This window comes from Brassica rapa, chromosome A02 (genome assembly GCF_000309985.2).
Source record: "Brassica rapa cultivar Chiifu-401-42 chromosome A02, CAAS_Brap_v3.01, whole genome shotgun sequence".
NCBI classification, from domain to species: Eukaryota; Viridiplantae; Streptophyta; class Magnoliopsida; order Brassicales; family Brassicaceae; genus Brassica; species Brassica rapa.
Genome location: NC_024796.2, coordinates 12,389,950 through 12,417,885, shown reverse-complemented (window position 1 = coordinate 12,417,885; position 27,936 = coordinate 12,389,950). Strand labels below are relative to the sequence as shown.

General features: G+C 35.5%; 6 protein-coding genes and 1 long non-coding RNA gene across 9 annotated transcripts; 3 read left to right on the top strand and 4 right to left on the bottom strand.

Annotated features, from left to right (window-relative positions):
- Nucleotides 1-332: 332 nt before the first annotated feature.
- Nucleotides 333-3,004, top strand: LOC103852798 (eukaryotic initiation factor 4A-3). Of its 2 annotated transcripts, none has more exons than XM_009129700.3 (4): nt 333-528; nt 863-932; nt 1,011-1,120; nt 1,700-3,004. In XM_009129700.3, exons 2-4 carry the CDS (start codon nt 865-867, stop codon nt 2,764-2,766), a joined length of 1,245 nt encoding a protein of 414 aa, XP_009127948.1. In that variant the 5' UTR covers nt 333-528; nt 863-864; the 3' UTR covers nt 2,767-3,004. The 2 variants fall into 2 exon arrangements, with proteins under 2 accessions (XP_009127948.1, XP_009127949.1); XM_009129701.3 differs by having other exon boundaries at nt 400-528; nt 872-932.
- A 268-nt stretch (nt 3,005-3,272) lies between these two features.
- On the top strand, nt 3,273-4,063 carry LOC103852796. The gene has a single exon (XM_009129698.2). The coding sequence runs from the start codon at nt 3,468-3,470 to the stop codon at nt 3,843-3,845; it is 378 nt and encodes a 125-aa protein (XP_009127946.1). The 5' UTR covers nt 3,273-3,467; the 3' UTR covers nt 3,846-4,063.
- A 250-nt stretch (nt 4,064-4,313) lies between these two features.
- On the bottom strand, nt 4,314-8,812 carry LOC103852797 (casein kinase 1-like protein 2). The gene is made up of 14 exons (XM_009129699.3): nt 8,516-8,812; nt 8,409-8,449; nt 7,505-7,574; nt 7,262-7,410; nt 7,075-7,170; nt 6,927-6,994; nt 6,259-6,320; nt 6,114-6,177; nt 5,941-6,025; nt 5,737-5,863; nt 5,547-5,626; nt 5,400-5,463; nt 5,141-5,280; nt 4,314-4,925 (listed from the first exon to the last, which is right to left on the bottom strand). The coding sequence occupies exons 1-14, from the start codon at nt 8,589-8,591 to the stop codon at nt 4,650-4,652; spliced, it is 1,398 nt and encodes a 465-aa protein (XP_009127947.2). The 5' UTR covers nt 8,592-8,812; the 3' UTR covers nt 4,314-4,649.
- A 2,039-nt stretch (nt 8,813-10,851) lies between these two features.
- On the bottom strand, nt 10,852-16,239 carry LOC103852794 (probable phospholipid-transporting ATPase 5). Its single transcript, XM_018656757.2, has 9 exons — nt 15,993-16,239; nt 13,550-15,449; nt 13,368-13,478; nt 13,006-13,282; nt 12,842-12,930; nt 12,673-12,760; nt 12,157-12,591; nt 11,882-12,073; nt 10,852-11,809 (listed from the first exon to the last, which is right to left on the bottom strand). The coding sequence occupies exons 2-9, from the start codon at nt 15,361-15,363 to the stop codon at nt 11,123-11,125; spliced, it is 3,693 nt and encodes a 1,230-aa protein (XP_018512273.2). The 5' UTR covers nt 15,364-15,449; nt 15,993-16,239; the 3' UTR covers nt 10,852-11,122.
- Nucleotides 16,240-16,900: 661 nt separating this feature from the next.
- On the top strand, nt 16,901-18,263 carry LOC103852795. The gene is made up of 2 exons (XR_004455731.1): nt 16,901-17,106; nt 17,474-18,263. It is a non-coding gene; the product is annotated as an uncharacterized LOC103852795 (long non-coding RNA).
- A 2,657-nt stretch (nt 18,264-20,920) lies between these two features.
- LOC103853384 lies at nt 20,921-24,603 on the bottom strand. Its single transcript, XM_033285187.1, is given in 7 exon segments — nt 20,921-21,196; nt 21,446-21,605; nt 21,684-21,818; nt 22,251-23,823; nt 24,034-24,083; nt 24,086-24,123; nt 24,512-24,603. Coding segments are annotated over 4 exon segments (276 nt in total). The 3' UTR covers nt 20,921-21,196; nt 21,446-21,605; nt 21,684-21,818; nt 22,251-23,727.
- On the bottom strand, nt 23,592-27,416 carry LOC103852793 (protein ELF4-LIKE 2). Of its 2 annotated transcripts, none has more exons than XM_009129695.3 (2): nt 26,640-27,037; nt 23,592-26,559 (listed from the first exon to the last, which is right to left on the bottom strand). In XM_009129695.3, coding segments are annotated over exons 1-2 (390 nt in total). In that variant the 5' UTR covers nt 26,642-27,037; the 3' UTR covers nt 23,592-26,171. The 2 variants fall into 2 exon arrangements, with proteins under 2 accessions (XP_009127943.1, XP_009127944.1); XM_009129696.3 differs by lacking the exon at nt 26,640-27,037 and adding an exon at nt 27,049-27,416 and having other exon boundaries at nt 23,629-26,559.
- Nucleotides 27,417-27,936: the final 520 nt, after the last annotated feature.

The window sequence follows — 27,936 nt, the reverse complement described above, 5'->3', positions numbered from 1 at the left end:
ACATCTATAGACAAGACAAGATTTATATTATTTATTAAATAGTATTTATTTTCCTATATATAATTTATAAAATGAAATAAATTTTATAAATAAAAGAATTTAAATATTAATCAATTATTATGATTCTTAAAATATTTTTATCTGTGTATACAAAAAAAATTATTTACAAATGGACGATCTAATTCAAGTCGTAGAATTGCTGACAAAAAAAAAAAATTCAATTCATAGAATTATTAATCAAGTCAGTGTATAAAACTTCCACACTTTAGAACTAATGTTGAAAAAGGAACAAGAGTGAAAAAGGTATAAAAATGAAAAATTGGAGGACAAGTCAGTAAATAAAATAAAATGTTAAAAGTTGTTTTGGTTTTCAAACCTAAAAAAAGAAGACGGTGGAAGGTATATAAAGTAGAAGCAGTTACTTTCTTCTTCTTAAACTCCACGGCGCAGATCCGAGGAGTTTCCGTCTCTCATTTGACCATTTCTTCTCTCTCGAGATCTCTCTTTTTCACTTTGTGCTAACAGCAGGTTTGTTTTAATGTCTCTCTCTGTACTTTGTGTGTGTTTGGAATCTCTGATACTGGTTTTGATTCGTATTTGTTTCATCCTACGCAATGCTGATTCGTTAGAGATCTAGTTTTGTACAATGCAGATTGGGACAACTTGTTATGTTTTGGTTTCATTTTGTACAATGCAGATTGGGACAACTTGTTATGTTTTGGTTTCATTTGATTCTTGCTTTCCTTTCCAGTTGTTGTCGGATCTCAGACATTTGAATGTTTTCTTTGTGTGATTTTTGAAATCTATATTTTTTTGTTTCTTACAATGTCGTTTTGGTTTGTGTTTATGTATATCTCTCCAGTCATGGCAGGAATGGCGTCAGAAGGAACACAATACGATCCTCGTCAGTTTGATTCTAAGATGAATGCCATGTAAGTTCTCACTTACCATTTGAATCACTCTATAACCTAAGTAGCTAACCAAGACTAAGGTCTATGATGGTTTTGCAGACTCGGCGAGGAAGGAGAGGAAACTTTCTACACCACTTATGATGAAGTCTGTGATAGCTTTGATGCAATGGAACTCAAGTCTGATCTCCTGAGAGGCATCTATGCCTACGGTTAGTGAGATAGTACAAATTTTTATTCCTTCATTGTATATGTTTTGGTTCTGTCTTTCTTTTAGTTACTTCAAAGCTTAATGTCACTCTTAGCCCTAAGCACATTTACCCGGAACTGAACTGTGCTGAACCGAAAAAACAAACAAACCAAATTTCATAAATATCCCCAAGGATCCTGTGTCTAGAGCCTAAAAAAAACAAACCGGAACTGAACCGAGAATGAAATGAGTACCCAAAATTTTAAAATAATAGTTTATATATCTAAAAATATTAATTTTATTATGTTTGAAAGAATCAAATATTCTAAATATACTGTTTGTAAACCGAATTAGACCCAATATGTTATCGGGTATTAGCCAGTTCCCAACATTGTCATCCGAATCAAAAACCGAAATAACAGAAACCAAACAAAATTTCATAAGTACCCAAACTGATCCTATATCTCTAGGACCGAAAAACCAAAAACTGAGAAAACCAAACCGAAATTCCTAGGCCTAGTCACTCTTACACAAACTCATTGAGCTTCTGTAGTATAGCTTGTCATAAATTTCTGTAATCTAACTGGTAATTTGATTCCAGGTTTTGAGAAGCCATCTGCTATTCAGCAGAGAGGTATTATTCCTTTCTGCAAGGGTCTTGACGTGATCCAGCAAGCTCAGTCTGGAACCGGCAAGACCGCTACCTTCTGCTCTGGCGTGTTGCAGCAGCTTGACTACACTCTTGTTCAGTGCCAAGCTCTTGTTCTGGCTCCCACCAGAGAGCTCGCTCAGCAGATTGAAAAGGTTATGAGGGCTCTTGGTGACTACCTCGGTGTCAAGGTTCACGCCTGCGTTGGTGGAACAAGTGTCCGTGAGGATCAACGCATTCTCCAGTCTGGTGTCCACGTTGTTGTTGGAACACCTGGTCGTGTCTTTGACATGTTGCGTAGACAATCTCTCCGCGCTGATGCCATGAAGATGTTTGTTCTTGATGAAGCCGATGAGATGCTCTCTCGTGGTTTCAAGGATCAGATTTACGACATCTTCCAGCTTCTTCCTTCTAAGGTTCAGGTCGGTGTCTTCTCCGCCACGATGCCGCCTGAAGCTCTCGAGATCACAAGGAAGTTCATGAACAAACCGGTGAGGATCCTTGTGAAGCGTGACGAGCTGACTCTTGAAGGTATCAAGCAGTTTTACGTCAACGTTGACAAGGAAGAGTGGAAGCTGGAGACGCTTTGTGATCTCTACGAGACGCTAGCCATCACGCAGAGTGTCATCTTTGTGAACACAAGGCGTAAGGTTGATTGGTTGACTGATAAAATGAGGAGCCGTGACCATACTGTTTCAGCTACGCACGGAGACATGGACCAGAACACGAGAGACATCATCATGCGTGAGTTCAGGTCTGGTTCTTCTCGTGTTCTCATAACCACTGACCTCCTTGCACGTGGTATTGATGTGCAGCAAGTGTCTCTGGTGATTAACTTTGACCTCCCTACACAACCTGAGAACTACCTTCACCGTATTGGAAGAAGTGGAAGGTTTGGGAGGAAGGGAGTGGCGATCAACTTCATGACAACTGACGATGAGAGGATGTTGTCTGATATTCAGAAGTTTTACAATGTGGTCGTTGAAGAGTTGCCAAGCAATGTTGCTGATCTTCTCTGAGTCCTCCGTGTTGTGGCGGCATGGTAATTTCTCTCTCTTTTTTTTTACCGAGTAACTGCTGAATTTTACCACCCTTTTTACCGCAGTTTTACTATGTTTTGTTTCCAGCTTATTTAGAGTTTATTTTGGTAAAATGAGAAGAGAACTCATCTCATGACTTTTTGTTTTGTTTTGTTTTTTTGGGCATTATGTTAAAACTTTCTTGTTAACGCGACTCACAAGTTTCTATTTCTCTTAATCATGTTTTATTTAATTTGGTGGAGTTTCCGAGTTTGGATGTGTGTTTCGGCTAAAGTAAAAAAAAAAGGGTAAAAAAACAATATATTCTCTCGAATTCATGAATGAAGAAGCACCGGCCATGTGTATATTCAGTGAACATTAGATGAGAAGATCTTACAGAATTTTCTTAGGAAGAATAAACACACAAACACTGTACTAGGTACTCTACTAAGTAGTAATCAAACTCTTTTTTTTTTTTTTGTAACACTTTAATAATTAAACTCTAATAATATTTTTTACATTGATCTCTAGACATACACAAGCATAATTCATCTTGAATATAATGTACCTGATCTCCCTTCTATATACTCCTATATTACATAAGCCAAAAGTGTTATTACAAGACACAAAAAGAAGAAAGCATTTCTCCTTTTTTTCTTCCTAAAAGCAGACCCAGCTTCTTGAGGTTGTTGCAAGTGAAGATGTTGAAATCAAAGTCATGCAGAGAAGAGATGAGAAGTAGCAGTATAGCCTACAAGTACCATTGCTTAACGAATGGTGAAACACCAGAAGCAGTAGCAGCACCAAGCCCAACAAACCCACAGCTTCCAGTGATGTTGAGATCTTATAGCACGTCAACTTATAGTCCACACAAGAATCCAACAACAGTTAGAGACAATCCCAACAGTAAATCGAATAATAAGGTGAAGAAAGGGTTAAAGGAGGCAGAGATTCAGAGGAAGAAGAGAGTGGCTGCTTATAACGTGTATGGTCTTGAAGGGAAAGTGAAGGGATCTATTAGAAAGAACTTCAAGTGGTTCAAGGAGACTTGTTCAAATGCTGTCAACGGTTTGTGGTGATCTGATAGAGAGATATTCAGCAAAAGGGAAGAGTAGTAATCAACGTACGATATCTGATTGTATTAAGAGTGATTTTAGGAGTTTATCTTGATAATAAGAGCTGTAGACACAAGCAAGCAAGTGTTGTATCTGATTGTTCTGTTTGTAAACTAAAGGATAAGTACATAATAAAACTGTTGTCTTTTCTTTATATCGGTTTTTAACTCTTGTCATGATCCTACAACAAAATCTTCTCAGTCTCTTCTCTTGCTTCTTGTATCTTTCAGATTCCACTTTTAGCAAACTCAATATTATGATCGCTGGTAACAACAAGAGGTTCAGGCTGGCTGATACAAGTTATGATGAATTTAATTGCATTCGCTATATACTCCATTCATAGATATGAAGAATTGAAATATGACGCAACATGGAACACTCATGTCCTCTAAGGGTGCAACTTGGCATGACATACGCAACTCTCATGTCCAGTTTTAAACAAAACAGTACAATTAACGCTTACACTTCAAATCCCTTCGAGACTCCAAATTAACTTTGCAGTACCAACTGAGACATACACAACAGAGTAGAAAAATAATCAAATGGGGACTAAAAATGTCAAGTCTATTGACTCCTTGACTCACTTCTGAGTTTGTATTCCTCTGGAATCACTTCTTCAGAGTCTTTACTTTATCTTTTGTTATTTGAGAGTGCTTACAAGCACAAGCAAAGTCTCCCTCCCTCTAAAACCTGGGGAGGGCCTAAGAAAGGTTTTCTTTTGTCTTTAAATTTACAAACATCATTCACTGGTCAGTGGGTACCCAGCGGCTAAAAGTGCAGACCCTCGATCCCTTTAAGATTGGACTCATAGTTCTTCATAACTGAAGTATTTCCCCTTGATGGAGATGATAGCTTCTTGTTCTCAGATGAGACTATAGGTGAGCTTCGACCACCATGAATCTTTGGGTTGGAGCTTGTTCCAGCTTCAGTGATTTGAGGGTTTGATGGCTCGGAATCAGTTCCAGGAACTGCAGCCTCGCGACTACCGGAGACAGCAGCACGTCTTGATGACCCAGTTGCGCGGAGAAAGCTAGAGCTAGATAACTGTCACAAGCAAAACAACTCGGTTACTATTTTATATAAAGAACAAAGAATCCTATAGATCATGTTTGCAAAACATGATACTACATACTGGTAGGGGGTAAAAATAAATCAAATTCAGCGGCCAAATCCTTGTGTATACAAACTGGCTCACATAACGTTATGTTCATCTATTCAAAACAGGAGCTAGAAAAAGGATACCAACTTTATGTACTCACCATTACATCTTTAGAGATTGCAGGATCATTTGAAACTGGTGCTTTTTGTTTAGCTAAGTTGCCTGAATTAAATATTTGTCCAGAAATCCGCCTAGGGTTTCCTGATGGCCAGCCAGAAGAAGTTCTAGCTTCCTCGCCACCTGCAGTGGAATCAAAGAACATATCTAATACTCATATTCCTGTAGAACCGAGGATCATAGTTTAAATGCTTAACCACACATAGAAGAAACTACTCAAAAATCAAAATAGATGGAACAACCTGATGGCCTCTCAGCACTAGTAATAGCAGGGGGAAGGCCAGAGCTTTGCCCAACTCCAGGGACCTGTAACAAAGGTATGTACATTAGCAGAAATTAAGTAGACAGATGAAATCCGAAAAAGGAAAAAAAAACAACATGATTCTTACATTGGGACGGGGAGGAGTAGAAAGCTGTGATTGCTGATACTTCAAGATAGTCCAATCAAATACATAATCAAACTGAAAGCCTAAAATACGAGCAGAGAACGCAAATTTTAAACCAACATATTACTTTACTGATTCAAGTTAGATTTGATTCACCAGACTAGAATTAACAAAAGTGACGAGTGAACCAGACCTTCGCGGATAAACAGGTCACGGAAAAGCCGTTTCAGGTAGGCATAGTCTGGCTTGTCATCGAATCTCAGGGAACGGCAATAATGGAAGTAAGATGCAAATTCAGATGGATATCCTCGGCATAGAGACTAAAACAAGAAAAAGAATAATTATCAGTATTAGACCACATGTATCACCAACACAGGCCTCGGGTAATAATTTATACCTCAATAGATGTCGATACTTTCTTCTCACTAATTCTCTCATACTTTTGCTTCTTATTCCCAGCTTTCAGTCCTTGCCAAGGAAGACTGCATTCAAGTGGCAAAGTAAGCCGCAGGCCGCCTTATTAATAACCAATAGCAACATCTAAACATGGAAGGTAAGAGAGGTACGCACCTTCCTTTTAAGAAGTACATGAGAACAAATCCAAGTGACTCCAAATCATCTCTACGGCTTTGTTCTATAATACAAACGACCATTGCTGTTCATAATCACGTTTTTAAAATAATTAGAAAGTGAGAAACTAAATGAACTGGTATACCAATGCCAAGGTGAGTGTTCATGCTGGCGTATCTAGCAGTTCCAGTCAAATTTTTGTTTTCCCTGTGATAAACAAGATATTAGGATTACAATTGCTAAGCTAATATATCATATACTGCAATCATCGAAAGGGTTACTAATCCTAGCAATTCATCAAATATTTTTCTTACATACTATTGCAGCTTCACAAAAACTGGAAAAAAATAAACTAAATATCCTCAGTAAGAGGGCTATATATCTACTAAAACGGTAGCAATACCTTATTCCAAATGAAATAACACCTATAAAACTCTTGTTTTGTTTCTAATCATTTATATACACTAAAACAAGAATAAAGCAATGATTATACTCAAAAACAAGCAAAATTCGCCCCATTTTCTAGATAAGGCAAAAACTAACAGTAAACAGGTAAGGTACAGACAGTAGAAAATATTGTAATAACCACACTGCAGCTTATTGTAAGCAGACAAGAAGACTCCATCCTTTCGCAGTGATATATAACATTGAGAACCTCAAGTTAAACAACACAGGCTAGTAGAAAACGAAAGCAATCCCTAGCACTAGCTCAACCAATTATTCTTATGATCCAACAACTCTAGTCCGATACTGTGAGCACATAAGTATCAGATGCACAGGCTCAACAAGGAAAATCACAGGGCTGTGGCTAACCTGTACGGTATATGCTGATGATTTGAGTCTCTATACTTCTTGGCCAGACCAAAGTCGATGATGTATACCTGTACTCGGCCAGCGTTTCGTTTAACAGATAATTGAGGAGGAGTAAACAAAGCCTAAAACAACCCTTTTCAACAACTACCTGATTTGCGCGCCTCCCAAGACCCATCAGAAAGTTGTCAGGCTTGATGTCCCGGTGTAGAAATGACCTCTGATGAACAAATTCAATGCGATTGATCTGACAAGGGTAAAAAATATGTCCAAAGTATTTAGGCAATACCCTTGTTCAAAATAGGAAAATTATTTTCAGCCAATAGAAGGGATCCTACCATTTGATCTGCAAGCATCAGTACAGTCTTTAGTGAAAGTTTCCTACTACAGAAATTGAATAGATCTTCAAGGCTAGGCCCCAACAAGTCTATCACAAGGACGTTATATTCCCCTTCAACACCATACCATTTAATGTTTGGAACGCCGGCTGAAATAAAAAAGAGGAAAGCAACCTTACTTGAATTAGAAAGAAGAAAGCACATACTGCAAAATGAAAACAAGTACATAACTAAGGTCCTTACTTCCTCCTTGTAATACTTTATATAATTTTGATTCATACAGTAACTGAGGATGCTTAGTTTTCACATTTTCCTGAAAGAAGAAAAAAAGCATGCCAATCAGAACATATACAGCAAGCACAGCAGTCAAACTCTGATATATGATTATGTGTAGAAAATTCAGAACAACAAAGAAGCATGAAAACAAAAAATGAGGATTTGATTAATATCATATTTGGCAGTCGGAACCAGCGCAAACGGGTAACAGAAACAAGACATCTCAAAACGGGTATATTTATAACATACAACCAACGTTAACATAATAGGTGTCAGCCTCATAAATCTCCATCTTTAGACCACACAACAAGACATCTCAAAACCTTCAACAGGATGGACCCACCAGTTGCATGTAATGTTGTCGTGGGCTCTTAAGAGCTCACTCAGCATTAAATAAACTATCTTCCCAAGAATCAATAATACAGTACCAGCTCTCAGTTCTAACAAAAAGAAGTAACAGCCTTATAGCTAAAGGCAGTGTATTAGCCTATAAAGTATAGTACATACCTCCTATGTTTATATAGTAATTCATATTACTGCTTTATTTCACAATTCACATTGAATAGCTAGTTTTCAATCATGCTATAAACTGAATATTCGTAGTTTAACATTCAAAGCTTGGAACTTTCAACACCATTCAGAACTTGGAACTGTCAGATATTTCAACATGGTAAAAAGAAAAAGCTACAAGCTAAGAAAAACCAAACAATAACAATAAGAATTGACACAAAACAATAACAATAAGAAAGTTAATTTCTTTATAAATCGACGATATATGCCCACAAGTAAGTAGTATCAATAAGCAAGCAAAGACCTAATTCCCCCAAAACAACTAGGTTCTCTCTACTTCATTAGTGAAACGAATACTTACGAGTTTAATGGCAACTTCTTCATTAGTCTGTATATCAGTACCTACACAACACCATACTCCTTCAGTATAATTCGATTCAAACAAGCAAGTATAGTTAAGGGGATTACCAAGATAGATCTCTCCGAATGATCCACTTCCGATCTTCCTCCCCAGCCGAAACTTGTTTCCGACTCGCGGCTCCATCGAATCCAAACCCTAGAACTACCTCTATACTACTAGCTACTACTGGAGCAGAGTACTTGAGGCGTATGAATCAAGCGGATTGAAGATAGGAGTAGCGGTGGATTCCGATTGACTTCCGGCGAAAGAGCGTCGGCGACATCTCTCTACCACGCGGCGAATATAATCCCAAGAAAGGCAAGGGATTGGATGGACGCAGAGATTTGGTAAAGAACATATACAAAATGCTACTATTAATAATTTTTATTTTCTTATTATTATTGTGGAGTTGTTGGATACTTTTAATGGGCCGTACTACTGGTCCATATCGGCCCATAATACCCAACCACCTCTCAGCACTCAAATTTGATTAACCACCACATACATCACTGTAAAGTAACAAACACGCAAACAACTTGATGATTTTCATTACCTAATCATTGGGTTATGAATTTGGATGGTTATCAGATCGGGTTCTAATTGGCTATTTCAGTTTTAGAAATTGTTGGAAATTTAAATGATTTTTTTTTTGCTACCGTTCAAGTGAAACATTTCGGATATTTAGGGTCCGATTGGTAATGGCTGTAGCTTTAAATATTTTGCTGTAGAAAAAAATCTGTAGACTTTTTGCTGTGGCTTTAGATTTTATTGCTGTAGAATTTTATTAAAGCACTAAAAAATTGCTTTGGATATTTGGCTCTGCAGAGCACTTGTACAGCTGTAGGATATTTTAAGAGCTGTGGTTTCAAAAAAAAATTTAAAGCTTGATTGCTCTGAATTTGGTGTTGTGGAAATAAATAGGGCTGTGGACAGCACCTACAGCAACTACCAATCACCCCCTTAGATGAACAATTACTCGTGATTATAATTATTTGTGATTGTAACTATTTGTAATATACTATTGCATTTTTTAGTGATAAATTATTGCAACTGTTTATGATTAAAACTTTTGGTAAAGAACTATTGTGATTTTTGACCAACCATTGTAATTATTGGTGTTCACTCATAACTTTTGACTAACTATTGCAATTGTTGGTTCTATCCATTATATCCTTTAACATTCTATATATGGGATATTGACAAATAATAACTTAAAAAGAGTAAAATATCGGAAACTAATTGTTAGAAATATTGAGTGATTTATTGTTAAAATATCGTCAAATATTTTTGAAAAAAAACACTTAAATTTTATTTGTTATTCTTGTATCTTCTTAGCTTAAAATAAGATCGAAACAACTTTTAAAGAAAGTGAATTCGTACGCGATTCAATCATTATCCAAATTTGTAGTTTACACCCATTCGGGTTGTTAACCCAAAATTAACCAAAAGAAATTCTAGTATCCATCAGATTTATATAATTTTGGTAATAACTTGAATAGGTTTGGTATCATTGATAGAATATAAACTTTTAGTTTTGGTTTGGATTTCGTTTTTAATATTCGATTGTATCAAAAATAGTTGAAATATTTTAATTACTTGAAAAGTACAAGTAATATTCACCCTAATATATTTGAGTAAAAAGTTGTAATTTGGATTACTATCAAATTATTATAACTAATATTTTAAATATATTTTGAATATTTTTGAGAACTGTATTTGAGTTTGAATTCAGTTTTTGTATATTAAAAATTAGATATCAGTTTGAATATCGAGATTTTATTAATAAAGCAACAATTATATAAATTTCATTAATAAAGCAACAATTATATAAATTTCATTAATAAAGCAACAATTATCTTATAAATTATGTTATAAAAAAATTATAATTGTATATATGCAAAATAAAATTATTCTGAAGAGAGGAACAGAAGAAGAGTAACATCAGGGCCGGCTTAGATAGGGGGCGAGCGGTGCGACCGTCCCGGGTCAATCCGTTGTCCCCCTATTTCTTAATAGATAAGGATCCGATTTTTTTAAAAAAAAAATACATGTATTTTTATATTAAAAATAAGAAAAAGGGCCCAAAATTTTTTTTATATGAAAGTATTTTTTTTATTTTCATAAATTTATTTTTAAAAATACTTCTGGTATTTTGAAAAAAAAACATATATCTATCAGATTTTTTAAAGAACAATAATGGTTTGGAAATTAATTTTTTTTTCCGGGTCATGACACTATTGAACCGGTCATGAGTAACATAGCTACTTAGGCTGATAAAATTAGGTTGATAAACTACTTAGACACAAAGGAATTGTCCTCAGTAACATCAGACACAAAGGAAGTATCCTAAGTAAAGCTACTTAGACACAAAGTAAGTGTCCTAAGTAACATCAGCTACTTAGGCTGATAAAAAAAAACTGTATATATATGCAATATAAAATTAGGTTTTAGCAATCTGTGTCCTAAGTAAGTATCCACAAAACCTAAGTTTTGTACAAAAGAAACAAAGCACGTTAAAAAATGAGAACCCAACACTTAAAAAAAAAAATCAGCTACTACTCTTTACATCGATCTCACTCCTATAACCTCTCCACAAAAACAGCATCAAGAACCATCTCCAAAGTCTTGACGCATCAGAGAATTGAGACCTTTCCAGTAACCAAACCCTATACATGCTACAATGATCTAGGTGACATTGCATCTTGAGCTGAACAATGAGAGAGATTTGACTGCTTCTTACTCAGTTTCGACCTTAGATGTCTGATTTTCGCATCTACTCTAGCCGTAAACCCGATCTTGGTCTTCTCACGCGCCTTTGTACGCTCTCTGGTCCACAATCTAGCATCCTCCACATCTCTCTTGTAGTACTTGATCTCTTGTATAATATGATGATCCATAGGGTTCAAGAATCTCTGGTAAGCTATGTGAGTAACGTAAGGAATAACTGCAGTTACCGTGACCAACAATGTAGCCATCCAGTAGATAGGCGCAGGAGCAAGAATCTCATCAAGAATCCTGTAAACGTTTCCAGAGAGGCTTGATGGCATCATCCCATAGAGTGCTACAAAGAGATACCAGAAAGCGATGCTTCCCCATATCAAAACGTGTTGGATCCAAGTGAAGTGGGACATGGTTAGTGCGATTTGAACATTGACTGCCCATATAATGCAAGTGAACATGGTTGTGCCGACAGCGTCCATGTCAGCTGTTTGCCCACCTGCTCTGAAAGATTGAGAGTAAATGATTCCTATGTTGAGGAAGAATATGACAAGCGATGAGTAGACGCCGTTGCACATCCATCCAAGGATTCTTGACCAATCAAAGAAGAGGTTTTTTGTGCCTTGTTGGTATAAAGCAGGGAACTACACAAGCACAAGCAAGAAAAGGTCATCAGCAGAGATTCAACTTCTTGAAGGGTGATTATTAAAGCTTACTTGTAAGCAGATCTCGGAGGAAACATCTTGTTCAAAGACTCCAAGGGCAATCACTGGCAATGAGGTAAGGACAACATTGAAGAGCAACAAGTAGTAGTCATTGTACACTGACTGTCCGGAGAATCCAGTGAAAGCCTCAAAGTAGAAGAGAGTGAGACCAAATGCTATGTTCTTGTAGAAGAAGTAGCATATCTGGATGTAGAAACAACATAATGTTAGAAACAAAACTACAAATAAAAAGGTAATCAAAACCCCCCACAAGAGCTACTTATTACCATTTGAGCTATTCTTTTGTAGCACCAGTGTCCATGGACGACAAGTAACCGTTCCAAAAACCGAAACTGCGCAATCGAAAAGTCACTAGCCATAACAGCCTGCATGCCTTCAACACCACTAATCCCTACACCAATGTCAGCTTCTTGAATCATCCCAACATCATTTGCACCATCACCTATCGCCAATGTGGTTTTGCCAGTTCCCTCTTTAACCAGCCTTGTTACCAAAGCCTTTTGCTTGGGAGACACACGGCAGCAAATGACTGATGCACAATCAACAGCCAAAGCCAAGAACTGATACTTCATATCATCCTCCAATGTATAAGTTAGAGTTTTCCCATCTATAATCAAAGCAAACGCAGCATGTGGATCCTTCTCTAGCTTCACCATTTGCACAGCTTTAGTGAGTTGGTTCAAAATGTTCTCTTTCACAGCCTGACACATCAAACATTAGATATACAAAGTTAGCTTCAAAACTGTAGCTGAAGGGACTTGTCATTGAATGTTTTAGCATACCCTTTTGGAATCTTGAGATCCTCCATCTTGATTTATTGATGTTATGCAGATCTGTCTCATGCCTTGCCTAAGTAAACTACATGCAAATCTGCAGTTCATAAAAAGGTAATTTGTTTAATAACATATATCATTTCTAGTTTTGTGTTCAAGATAAATGAGAGATTCTAACCCAATGTTGATGGCTGTTTCCATTTTGTCCCCAGTTAAAACCCATAACTTGAGCCCAGCTTGAGCAAGTTTATCTATACATTGAGGCACCTACATTCAAGAAACTCAGTTTAGATATGCAAGATAAAAACATAACCTTAGTGTGTCTGTTTTAGTAACACATACCCCTTTCTGGAGTTTGTCCTCCACAGCAGTAGCACCTATGAGAATAAGATCTTTTTCAATCATATCAGCTCCTGTCTCAAGCAACTCATCTCTATCAGATCCTATTGAAGTTTTGGCCTTTTGAAACTCAGAGTTCCAAGCTGAATATTCTTCCTCATCAAGCTTTCTGTAAGCAAGTGCAAGTGTACGTAGCCCAGCTTCTCCATATTCAGTTAAATGCTTAGTGGTTGGTCCCAAGTATGTCTTCCCATTCTTAGCCAACCGTTCAAAGATGATGCTGCAAAATACAGTAAACAAAAAAAACTTATGTAACACATGTCTTGTTAGATGCTGTAAGTTGTTTGGTTTGGATGCTAACTAACCTGTCAGCTCCTTTGCATAGTAGAAGAAGCTGCCCTTCCTCATCCCTTACAACTACTGACATTCTCTTTCTTTTGCTTGTGAAGTCCAACAAGTTCAGAACCTTATACTCCCTACAGTGTGTATGCTACTTAGTAGAGAACTAAAGATTATAATCAAAAAAAGCCTATCTTACTACACTCACCTTTCTACTATTTGCCCTGAAGAAGAGAACCTCTCACGGATAAACACACTAGACTGAGTTCTCTTACAGAACTCAAAACCAAACTCTCTAGCAGCAGCAAGAAAAGAAGCCTCATCAGGTGACTCTGCTTCATAAGTGTACTTACCACTCTCCTCGTCAAGCTCAGGAATAGCTGTGTGGCAAATAGCTAACACGCGGAAGAACTGCAAGATATCATTTGGTTGTGACTCTCTCAACCAGTTCCCATTCATGAGTCTGTCATCCTCAAACCCAAATCCCTTTATAGGAGCTCTAGGATTGTTACTATTACCACTTTCAATCTCAATCTCATGCGTGCAGCTGCTGTCCCAAGTGCCATACACTTTGGTCTGAGACTGAGGAGTATTAGCGCTTGATATCTCTCCATGCTCTTCAAGATCAACAGCCATCTGCTTAGCAGCAGCGAGCTCCACTTCACTAGAACGCACACCGTAAGAAGTCCCAGAGATAGAGCATTTCAAGAAATCCATCTGGTTACATGTCAACGTCCCCGTCTTGTCAGAGAGGATGGTATGAACCTGACCAAGCTCCTCGTTGAGATTCGACGTCCGTGCCTGCGCAGGGACGCCGCTCTCGTCATCGTACATGCGCAAGTCCTGGTTGATGAAACTCGCTTGCCAGACTTTGACAACCTCTATGGAGACGTAAAGAGAGATTGGAATCAAGTAACCGTAAAGCAATAGAGCGGTTATGAGATGAACAACACCAGCGTAGACAGGGCTTATAGGGTTAGTTAGATCCTCAGGCGCGTCTGGTCTCAAGTACCACATCTTCGGCATGTGGAACTCTGTCTCCCAAGCAAAGCCTGATGAGCTGATGCAAGAGATCAAGATGAGTAAGACAAGAAGCGTGTAGATGATGTAGTCCATTGTTCTCTCGATTCTGCTTCTTTTAGAAGGTGACTTTGTTGAGTTCTGCATAACCTTAGTGTCGTGCCCTGTGAACACCACAACTCCGTAGATATAAGCTGTGTTCCTTAGCTTCGAGTCTCGTAACAGAATCTGACTTGGATCAAGAGGAAACGTTTGACGCTTGTACTCAAGATTCCCAACGAACGTGTAGAGACTCGGGTTAGGATCTTCGCATCTTATCGTCCCCATGAAGTTCTTGAAAGACTCTTCATCATCTAACGTCATCGTCACTTCCAAAGATCTCTTCACTTTCAAGTTAGTCTCACCGTCCAAGTTCATAGTCTCCACGTAGCAGATCCCATCCTCGTAGCTACTCGACAAGAGAAGCAGATCAGCAGGGAAGAACTCGTCCTTCTCCACTCTCACAACATCCCCAACGCTGACCTTCTTCCACTTCCTAGAACGAAATACACCATCAGTTTTATGAACACACGTCTTTCTAGCGTTGATCTTGACGTCCTGCATGAACCTACGCCAGTCTTCTAGAGCCTCTTTCATCATGCTAAGGCCCACGACGAAGACCAAGGGGGCGATCATGCTCCACTTGTTGAAAGGGGAGAGAGGGAAGACGGAGAGGATGGCTGCTACCAAGAAGTAGAGGTTTGCAGCGCGGTGGAACTGCTCGTATAAGGACTTTGGGAAGAATGTTATGAGGTTGTATCTAGTGGTGGAGACGTAGTTGGAACGGTATCTCAGAGGCTTCTTCTTGTGCATGTGAGGCTGGTTACAGAACACTGTACGGCTGAAGCCTGGACCGTGGAGCGGGTGTGGAGGGTCATCACCTTCGAGTGTACTTGGTTTAAGACATCCGAATGTATAGAGATGGCTTAGTCTCAGCTTTGATCGTATTCTACCTCGAGCCATTGTTACTCTTTTTTACTCAAGAGAACAAGATGATCCAGTTCCTCAAGAATTATAGGTTACTGCTTCATGTTGGTTTTGAATTAACCCTGTGCATATATGAACAAAACCCATTATAAGATTTTTTCCAAATTTTTGATATTTTTGGAAAAGGCAGAGAAAGTCTAAAAGGACACAAGCACCAAAGATAAAGCTATATACGGAATTAGCTCGAGTTTCGTACATATATTTTTTGTGTAAAAATATTTATAAAATTTTACCTCTATAGGGAAAACAAATCAAAAGAATCTAAGTTCAACAAAAAAAAATTATACTTTCTATGAAAGATGATGAATTTACAAAGCCCAGAGAGTAAAAAAAAATACCAAAGAAACAGAAGAGAAGAAAAAAAAAAAAGAAATCATAAGAGTTTTTGAAATCTCAATTTGATTCTTAAATTCAGATAGATAAACCATTAAGCAGGAGAATGAAAGAACACGCAAAAAAAAATTGACAGCTGTAAAAAAAAGATTAGAGATAAAAGATCCATAAACTAGATGACAAGTCAAGCACAATGGAAAACCCAGAAACACAGAAAAAAAATTTCAGACAGGTGGAGATTTGTAAGAGAAGTAGAGAATCAGAAGACAAACCCAAATGTAAGAAGCTTTGATTATTCGCCTAGAAATTGTCGGCAATGTTAGATCAAGAAGGATGAGCACAAAGCATACATATTTAAAAAAAAATGCAGCTTTCTCTCTCTATCAGTTTGCTGTCTTTTTCTTCTCTTTGTTTTCTCAGGAGACTTAGAAAAATTGAGCAAAAACAAAAATCGGAGAAAAATTTCACTCGGTTTTGGATTTTTTTTTCTATCAAAAGATAGCAAATCTGAACCAGTGCAGGTACTTTCGGGTCTGCTTCTTCTTCCTATGTATCTCTCTCTTCAACTATAATTTAATTAACTTTAATTTACAACTATTTTTAACATTTAGAATTAATTAAACAGCGTAATTGGTAGATACGTTACTATCAGTAATACGTATGCAATTACCCACAAGTAAGTTTTTCCTTAGCACAAAATAGTGATTGGTTATGGATGTTAAATTTGAAAAAAAAAATACTTGTGAGAGTTATGGATGTTAAGGAAAATAGTCAATATAAATCTGGGGAAAGATGTAAAGGTATTTATGAGCCAGCTGTAATTTATGGTAAGCAATAGTTTAAATAAAGCGCGTTTAAATGAGTTTTATGATTTTAAATATCATTTTTATTTAACTTGTATCTAGAAGGCGTAATTGGTGAAGTTGTTAATTATATCATGATTTTTTTAAGTAATTGATTATATTCCTTCCATTTATTAGTATTAAATATCAGAGTATTAAATAATGGACTCAGAAAATAAAATTTAAGTGAAACTCTAATTTACCATTCATTCTTCATTGTGTATCACATAAACCAAAAATATATAAAATATTATTTTAAAAAATACATATTCTAAATTAAGTGTTTTTATAAAAAGTTTGATATGAAAGAAAGATGTTTATCTTTTTTTTTGAACCAGAAAGATGTTTATCTAAATAGTAAAAATACCACTTTCCTATACGATATAAAAATACTTGTTTTGTCCCGACAAAAAAAGGTATATTGTTGTAGGTCTTTGATTTGATGAAAAAGGAAAGGTATCTTGGGTTCAGAAAATTAGGAGAGATGGTGGTGACGTTGTCACACACAACCTTTTTCTCTTCTGCGACGAAACCAAACTTTCAGGTAGAGTCGTTGAACCAATCCGCTCCATATTTTGTTCGCTTTAAAATCAGATTTTTCCATAGAACCTATGTAATTTTGTTTTAATTCATAGAAAAAATCTTAATGTTATTAAAGTCTTAAATCTGGTTTATTACTTACTTTTTCGAGTAATTTCAAATTGTGATAACAAGAAACATTACATAATTACTTGGAAACAAGCTAATACATAGACACATAAGCTAACAATGAAAAAAAATACTTGACCAACAATGAAAAAAATTACAGCATAAGAGATTTAAACGATGCTTTCCAAAGAATAGTCTTATACAATAACACATTATATGATCTGTTACGTATTTGATCTTCTTCTGATGTGATTTGAACGCAGCTTCAGGATGAACTTTTTGTTCACAAACCAAATCTTCAAAACCGATGTCTCCAAACATAATTCCAAAAATAGTCACTTTGGTACTATTTAGTCCGTACCAAAATCCTTCCAAGATATTGTAGGTTTCTAGTCTTCCCGACTTGACACCAATTATTAAGTGTATGCTTCAGATTAATGCACAAACAAAGCATGGTTAATGCCCTAACAAACACTATTTCCCAACGTCCAGAGAGTGGTGCAACAACATCATCCAACCTTTTAGATATATAATTCTTCAAATGTCTGAGTAACCAAATTTCTTGATTCCATATTGCCTCTCTTATCCATATTGGTCACACGTAACAGACATCAAAGGTCTTTCGTCTCCATCCCTTACAGTGATGTGTATGTTGGAAATACAATTTGATAAAAAGATAAACAATTTTGTGATGATGCAGCCTTCTTCGAGTCTCTCCCGGCCATGGCGGGATGCGAAACTGAATTCTCAAATATTAGTTGTGAATATTGAACACCTCTATGAAATATATTAGGGCGGAGACAGTGCATCAAACAAAACAGAATAAAACCGAAGCATATATTGAACATCAAAAAGTACAACTCCTAGAGGGAGACACATACAGTAACAGAGTTAGACTCCATCACCGAAGGAAATGACACACTTGAATGATAAAGCAACAAAAATAGTAGATCATAATTCGTGTGGAATAAATCAATTAACAAAAAAATAAAACAGATGAAAAAATTCCGGTGACCGTAGCCGCTGGAGACGTTTATTCGATGTAGAAAAAAATTGTCTGTCTAAATCATGTCTTTTGTCGCTCACTAACATATCAACGGTATAAAACATACAATATAATTAAATGTTTACTAGAAACTGGATTACTTAATATGAAAATAAAATGCTTTAAAATATGACATATCTACAAATAAGATTAATATATTTCGTTTGGCAAAATTTAAATTTCTAAAACAATCAATAGCAAGAAAAACGCTCCTAAAACATATATTTACACATTTTGGAGATATGTGAGGTGGGTTAATTAGGCTGCATTCATATTAACATGAAATGTACAAAATTATTGAAGGAAGACACGTAACTCTTTCAAAAACATGTAATCTATCATGTTTGAATATGAATGATAACACAATAATAATACTAACACAAATCATTAACATGCCTAAATGAAAAATACATTAGCAATGATCAAGATATCTTGACTTTGACCAAAGAAGGATCAAGATATTTTGGAATAGCAAAAAAATGCTATGTGGAGTGAATCGGATAAGAACTGGATACATCATAGATGATGTATTCTTATAGTGTATATTATCTCTCTATTTGCAAGGGGGGGGGGGGGGGGGGGACAAAGACGTGATGAGAAAAAACAAAATATGTAAATTTATTTCATATTACATGAATTAAATAACAAGGTAGGTATACATTCTTCTAACCAACCAGATATTTATATCTTTGTTTCTTCTCACAGATACATATAGAGATCAAAATTGTGCAATGACAAGTTTCGTACTCATAGATTTATGTATATTCCCCCCCCCCCCCCCCCCCCCCCCCCCTGTATTTATTTTTACTTCGATTATATAAGTATATGTTAGTGTATTTTAGATAGAGACGTTATAGTGGTTGGTGTTGACTATCAATAAAGCATATATGTGGACAAAATGAGTGAGTAAATTGTAAAAAAAAAAGACAGTAAGTTTAACTGAATAATTAAATCCTCGTTACCATGCTAATTAGTATTTTCTATTTTATCGAATGCTAATTACTTAATTAATATTCTTATTCTATGTAGTGAACATAAATTTGAATATTTATTTTTTTTAAATCATCTGGACAACAAAAATCGAAGATTTATCTTTCATATTATTTTCTTTTTAATCTTTGTTGTGTGCTACTTCTATAGTTTTCAACTTTTCATTTGTATAATGTCAACGTGAAATATTTAAGGTTTTTTCCAGAAAAGCTTTCAAGTTTACTTTGGTTCGAAGGATAGTCACATGGAACCGGTCCACGTCCATGATTCTTTTGGCTTTTTTCGAGTTTTGTGTACTTTCTTTATCCCCTGCACACGGTATTGACCACTGTTTACTATTTTCACTCACGCTTATAGACCATTAATCTCCTTTTTATCACTGTTGGGTCCCATTTTTGGAAAATCAAGTTTAACTCAATACTCGAACGAGAAACGATAATCGTTAAAAAAATCATGTGGCGATAATTAGATTTAGATTGAAACCAAAACTTACTCTAAATTTGTAGAAAAAATGGCACATGACTTTGACTAGCCGCTGCGATGTCGTGGTCGAACGACCTTAATATTGATTAGTTCACCCAACAGCTAACCGTGTCCGTCGATTTGATTGACTTTTCAACACGAATCGTTTTGTGGTAATTTAAATCTGACGGCTACAAATGGAAACGTGGAAGGAGGGAGTAGGACCTACAAAGAGGAGTCCCACAACGTAATTAAAACCGGTCAATTTGATTTTAACACAACTCAAACGTGGTGGTCCATTTTAACGTGCTGCCCAACACGGCTTAGAGAAAAGCACATATCAATGCGCCAATAAGGTCGAAACGATAATTAATTTATTATAAAGTTTAATTGAATTATTGTTAGTATTACGTTTTGAAATATTTTAAATTTTCATATGGGCGTGTAGGGTTTTAATGCGACAAAATATTAAGGCGAGAAAGATATAGACTTATAGTAATCAATTTTCAAAGACTTTATATGGTGTTTATGGTTTTAAAATCCGCAATTCCAATATTTAATGAACGAAAAAGATGTTTTCAAAATTTGAATATCCACCGGAAGAACACACAGGTGTCGTATGCTGTTACGTAGAATATTCATGTCCCAATAGGACATAAGAAATCTAGTAATCATATTAATTATTTGGTCCTGCCGTATTTATGTGACATGTTCTAGAGTAGAAGCAAGTATGCAAGACTGTAAACAAAATCATTTAAAAAAAAAAGCAAGTATGTAAAACGGTTAACCCCAAACCGGTGAAACCCCACACACAGCTCTTCCTGAACCAGGAGGACTTAACCGAGTTTGATTAGAGTCGATCACATATTAACATTTGGTTGGGACATTTACACTATATCGCATCAATTTCGGACAGTCTTGTTGTTGATATCAACAAGTCATCAACACATAGTTCAGATACGTGTGAAAGACTTCATACTTAAAAACTATTACATTGGAGGGTCCAACATTCAGATATATATAAAAACGAATGCAGATCTAAGAGTTCGAAATGAAGATCATTAACTTAATATTTGTTATAGTGTTATCATATATCATAAAGATTCCTTATAAAGTTACACAACTCTACAGAAACTGTATCTTATCTAACACTTCTTCTCTCCCTTGCTATGTTATCGACCCTACATTGCATTATCCTTGATTACGGTTCAACTTAAAAGCAAAGCTAACTACGCACACAAGAACATACACAAATCGTTTTTCCCATATGTGCAATATTGAGAAGAATGAGTAACCAAGATAAATACTATAAGAGCCAAAAATAATGTACTCACTTGGACGGCTTCTTCTGACATGAGAAACATATGGAACCTCAATTTCAGATCCAGCAAAGGATACCACCCTGGTGACGGCAACTCTCTTCCTTGAGGATACGATAATAGACCTGACCTCAGATTTTCAGATAGATTCTGATTTCTTCTCACCTGGTCTGTATATGGTTCACAAATTGTCAGACTGCAATAAACCTGAATTGATAGCTGAGTCTAATTAAAAAGTTTGCAAGTAAACAATACTGACTCTAGGAGGAAAAGCAACAGAACCATATTACTAAAAGGAAAAAGGATTGATACACTTTGGTCATAAAAACCAAAAATTTGATTCAAATCTAGGATAACCACTCCCTGTATATGTATTTATGTAAAGTGCTTCAACATGTAAATAACAGTGAGAACCAAACCTTGAGAAATTTAATGTGGGTGGGACAACCGAGGAGGTAACCCTTGGGCAGGAAGGTAGCCTATAGTCTGAGAAGCATCTGATGCAGTATACATATCCGACTCGTTCACCTCCAAAATTTCTTCATCGGTTGCAGGCACTAGTCTCCCATCTCCTGCAACCTAAGAACCATTTCAAGGCATTTATATCAAACAAGAGGATCAACTACAAAAGCGAAAGACACAATTTGTAATCTATACCCAGACAAGCTTGTAGGCAATCTGAGTTGTTGGGTGTGATCCTTGTCTGAGCACTGCCCTTCAAACAACTCTCTGCACTCCTCAACAACAGTTCCAACCACAGTACCCATGGTATATTTAACTCAAACGCACATCCTGAAATCCAAAACAAGTAAAATGATAAATGTGCTCAACAAGTGAGACTGAATCCACAATAAAGGATGCTGCTGAGAGATTACTATGTACTATTTCACATCAAACGCTAAACCAAATTTGATTCTCATTCAAATAATACCATCAAACAATTCAAAACAAAAATAGTACTAAGTTTCAAAGTAACTATTTTTATCACAAAAATAAGATTTTGAAGAGGAATGAAAACACTAAAAGAAAAACTTTTAACTCCACATCTTGAAATTCTGCAGAATTTAGCAATTGACAAAACAGAATGAACTACGCTCCGTTTAGGAATGTATAGTAGAGCTGGGGATTTTATCCGAAATACAATTTTTTTCTTTATTCAAATTGTAAGTCTATTGTTGGCCTCTATGGTAGAATCAGTCAGGGGCCTGATAGGCGGTGGTTTACCCTGTGGTGGATATCAGCGGTTCGAGTCCGCTTATCTCCAACTCGTGAACTTAGCCGATACAAAGCTATATGATAGCACCCAATTTTTTCGAGTTAAATTTGATTCGATTCGTTATTCGTTTCGATTTGATTCGAATATTCCGGATATCCGTAAACCTTCGAAGCAAAGCAAATACTAAAAATCAATATCCGTTAAAATCGAAGCAAATCACAAATATTAAAATTTTGGGAAGCGAATGTCCGATCCGAACCGGTAATATATAAATCATGTATATCTTGATTTTTTAAATGTATAAAATTATATAATTGTTATTCTAACATATGATTTGACAAATTCTATTCACATTATTACTTATATAAAAATATTACATAAAAGGAAATGACTAAATTTATGACAATTATAATTTTTTCTTAAGTTTTGTCTTATTATAAATTTTAAATAAGTTTAATTTTTTTTTACAAAATATGTGGATTCACTATTTATTTTAATTTTATCTTATATATCATGCAAACAATATTTTACAAAATAAATTTGTATCAAATTTTTAAGATTATTTGCATTAATCAAAACATATGAGATATCCGTACGTATTCGTAAATATCCGCAAATATCTATTTATTTTTTGGATATCCGTTTTTTCGAATATCCGTATTTTTTCGAAGCAAAGCAAATCGAAAAATTAGATATTCGTAGCATACAAAACAAATCACAAATACTTTCAAAACTCGGATATTTGATCCGTGTCCAGGCCTACCGTATACATAGCTTATGAGTTTATCACTTAGGAAGCTTATGTCCGATTTTGCCACGTCAGTAATAATGCCAAAACAGAATGAGCTACGCTCCGTTTTGTGTCACGTGTATAAGAACACCGTGTAGTCTAGTACATCTAAACTAGGATTACGCGCCGACTGAGAGTTTGGAAAACGGAATGAACTTTTCATGGAGTAGGTAGGTAGGTGGGTGGGTATTTCTGTTACTCCAGATTTAATTGTGGTTAAGTTATACATAATTGTCTTCTATAACTTTTACAAACTAAACCACACTGTACAAACAATTTTTGGTAGCTTATGTTTACCAAAAAAAAAAAAAAAAAAAAACAATGGCCTGTTTGCTGCTGCATCTTTCAAAGGCTAAGCATAAACCCATCAGGAGGTAAAAGCAACCGCATCAAGATAATTAGTGTATTTCTTTTCATAAACATGTGAAGATCTTTACTAGGTCAAAAGAGACCTACTCCAAATACTCAGCAATGAATGTGTTTGGATAACCAAACAAACAACAATCAATGTGATTTAATTCTTCAACCTAAACAGTTATTAAGCATCAAACCCTTTTGATAAAAGAAAAAGCATCAAACCTAATCTTAGACTACAGTTGAACATAATATGCTATTTTTGGAAAAGAAGTCTAGTGGGAAATCTTAAGTGGTTGAGATGGAAATGCTTGTTTTTTAAAAAGAGACAAAACATAGAATCAATGATAAAGGACGACATGTGTGATTGTGAACAATGTAAGGAGCTTCCGAACTCCCAAGAACTTTGACATAGAGAGTTCAGAGAGACTATTAAACTCCACTTTCAATGTAAGCACTGTCCCTAGATCCTCTTACACCATCAATTCTTGTGTGAGGATAGAGTTGAGATGGAAGTGCTTGTTTTTTAAAAAGAGACAAAACAGAGAATCAATGGTAAAAAGACAACATGTGTGATTGTGAACAATGTAAGGAGCTTCCGAACTCCCAAGAACTTGGACATAGAGAGCTCCGAGAGACTATTAAACTCCACTTTCAATGTAAGCATTGTCCCTGGATCCTCTCACACCATCAAATCTGGTGTAAGGATAAACTAGAGATTGATCAATGCTATGAGGCTTAGTTTAATAAGAAACAATTTTTACAAAAAGAATAATCTAAACCAAGAACGATGACTACTACTACCACTAGCGGTAGTTTAATATATATCAAGTAAGAACAAGCTACATCATAGTATCATCACTAGGTAAGCTAATATAGAATGAAAGAAAAACATTTATCACCAAAAAAAAAGAGAAGTAAATAAGTACTACTAAACGAGCAAAACAATCTATCAACTGTGAAATATATGAAGAAAGTCTCAAACGTTATCAGAGCCACATAACGCCACCATAATAACGTTTAAGATAAGGTTGCAACTTGCAAAATGAAAGGTAGGTATGGACTTTGGACACCTTGCAGAAAGAGAAAGAATGATATAATAATCTTATCCTGGTTTAAAGTCACTCTTTCTCTTCTAGAGGGTTACATTGAGTTGTTGGGAAGATTACAGTAGTAACGTGAGGAGGAAGAAACCGTATCTTTGCAGTTACAGACATGGCCAGTACTTCTCTACCTTCATATCTCCTCAGTCAAGGGCCCTTTTTACTATTCTATTGTTCGAATCAAGTCTCAGGAGCTAAATGTAGAGATGTGATGTAGATGATTATACTGCAACTGATTGTGAAAGGGACTCGGGTCAAAGCACTTGTGAATACAAAAGAAAGGCTGTGGAAGCATGCATCTGCATGAAGTTGACATGGTTCCAAATTCCAATTACTACTAAAATTATTTGCTTTCTCTTGCAAATTAATTTGGAGGTTTAATGAAGCTGCAGTATGTTTATGAAAGCAGCGGTAAAGTCATCTACTAATTGATCAGACCAAACATATGTTGAACTTCACCGCTTGGTTTCAGCAACAAAAAGTTTTTTTTTAAGAAGCAGGGTGCTACAGCCAAAGGAAGGCGCTGCTCGTTTGTGTGTTGAAGCTCTTAAGTGTGATCCCACCAATAGGATTGATAACAATTTTTTTTGCATTTCTATGAGTTAGTAAAGAAGTAACAAGTTTTACTGATGCTGCTGCCAGTACAAAGAAGCATTACTATTTATGAGGCTTTTAATTCTATAAGGTTTCGCATGGAGCAAGGCTGTTTCTGACTGGGAAGGACAGTTGATGAAAGTGATGCAGAGACAGGGTGAAAAGAAGTAAAGCTTTGAAGTTGAGATGAATATAACGTTAGAGATCATCATTGTCTATAAACATCTTTATGTTGAAGGAGAGAAGAAACTCCTGCATATTTGATATGAGTCTCTCGATATATTTTTTCCTCCTATTATACTAATTCAAATTTGATTTTATTTTCTGTTAGAAGAAAGTACCATGAGTATTATAGCAAGCATGAGATCTTTACCGGAGCATGGGGACCCTGCTATTTACATCCCTACATTATTGTAATTTAATAAGATATCCACAAGAAAGTTGATTGGAAGTGTGAGCCAAGAAATTTGAATATTACAAAAAAAGTGCAATACCAATACATGAAGTGAACTAAAAGGTTGGCTGGATTCTCTTGTCCAAAAGCCAAAAATAAATAAATAAAAGAAAAAGGATAGGAGGAAGTAAAGAAGCTTTCTGTTGTAAATCAACTTGGAGGAATAATGTGACCTAACTAAAGCTAAAACTACAAGTTTCTGTTGTCTTTTTGACTTTAAGGATCATGCAAGCACATAGGCAACAATGATCATCATCTTTTATTCTCTTTTATGAACTTCTTTTGTTAGATAACATTATAGTACAGTTCAATTCCTTTTTCCTTTATTTCTTAGTTTCATACTTCATTTTATCTAAAATCAAGGTCAATATGATTATATGAACATTTCTAATCTTTTAGTTACTGCAACAACAACAAAAGGTCTACAAGTCAAATCCAGAACAAAAGAAACCACATACTCTACACATGATCAGTCTGATTAATAAAAGATGAACTTCCTTTTATTCTCAGAATTAAAGACATGAACTCATTTCAACAGAACTTACAGAAGTGAAGTTGTTAATGTCTTTTTTGTTCAACAACAACAAGTCATTACTTAAATCCACACTCAAATTAGCACCGAATCTACATAACATTACCCGGATCTAAATATTTTTTGGTTGTTGGCCTTTCCATCAGATTTCAAGGTCCCAGTGGACTCCCCTTCTGATGAAGCATCAACTGATCTGGCGAAAGAATGAGAGAGATCACCATAAAGACTTGCCACAGTTCTGATATTGTTATTGAGCTCTCTTATCAAACGAACATTTCGACCCAAGTGATCTGCTTGTTTGGACTCATGGTTCTGATTGATCTCGTTGATCAAAAGCCGGTTTTGCTCCAAAATGTATTGAACCTGAACAAATCTCTTCTGGAAATTCTGCAGCACTTTGCCATCCATCTGGTATCTTTCTCCATATCCAGAAAACACATCTCCTTCCATTCTTGATTCCATTAAGCTCAAATCTTGATTAGTCTTGTTCCTGAGATTAACAATATCAGTTAGAAACAAAAGAGGGCTTATTAAAATCTACATGCAAGACAAAAGGGAAAGACAAGTCACATTTAACAAGACTGTTTAATTCTGCTTCTCCCGTTGACCTTGTCTATAAGCTTTTGATCTCACATAATAAGATCCCAATTTTTACACTAACATAAAGAAAAAGATAAAAAGTCTTCTTTTTCAGTTATATTATCAATCAATCAATCAATCTCAGAACCCTTAATTTAGGACAAGATACCAATCAATGTTTTTTGTGAAAAAAGATCTATATGTGTATATAGATAAAAGAGAAGAAGTTATAGCTGTTCTATAAGTAGCCTAGAGACAGAGAGATAATATCATCAAAAGTAAAAACCATTTCTATATGATTCATAGCAATAGGTAAAGTCTATAAACCTCAGACACTTAAACCAAAAGATTCATATCTAAGAAAAAAAAAAAAAGAAAAATAATGTTTTGATTTCCTTACCTCTGGATAATTAGCAGAGATGAAATCAAGATTATATTTTCTTGGGAAACAAAACCAAAGAATCTTATTTCTCGAGAAAATTATATGACAATTATTGGATGCTGGGAAAGCGAATCTATTTGTCCTCTCTAGACAAACAGTCTGAGACAGAGAGATTTAAGAGGAATATATAAATAAATGATTCTTATCTTTTTTCTTTTCATTAACTATTTTTTTGAAAATGATTTTTGCTCTGCAGCATCAGTTTTGTAGATTTATTGTTAAAGGTGTGCCAGTGCAGACATCTGGAGCGTATAATCATGACCCGACCTGTAAGATTTGTTTTATCTTATGTCTTAATTGGACCTGTGTATTTCAGGTAAAGAATCGGGTAATCGTGGCAGGAGTAGTAAATGTAATATTTAAAATTGTTATATGAAATGTACTCTGATAAACAGTGTTTCCAAACCCCGACATAGATCTGCGGTCAAACCGATAAACCCAGTAATCCGGTATGTAAACCGGTTTGGATTACAGGAAAACCCCATAATTAAAAAATCCGACAAAACCCACAAAAAATCTTTAAAACCCGGCTACCGGTTGAACCAATACATGAATTTTAATTCTTTTTTCCTAGGATTTTTCAGTTAATTTGTTTTGTATTCTAATTAATAAGTTAGTTTTTAGTTTTTAAAAAGCATATGATCATGTTGAACATGAATCTATTAACAAAACTAGTTGATGTGATTTGGTATTAGTTTATTTTTGATATCGATAATTTATTATAATTTTATGTTTTACTTTTATCTTATTTTGAATTTAAAGACTAGATTATTCATACTAGACATTTAAATTCTTATAGATTTTAAGTTTTGATATATTTTCATTATATCTCATGACTCTTAGTTT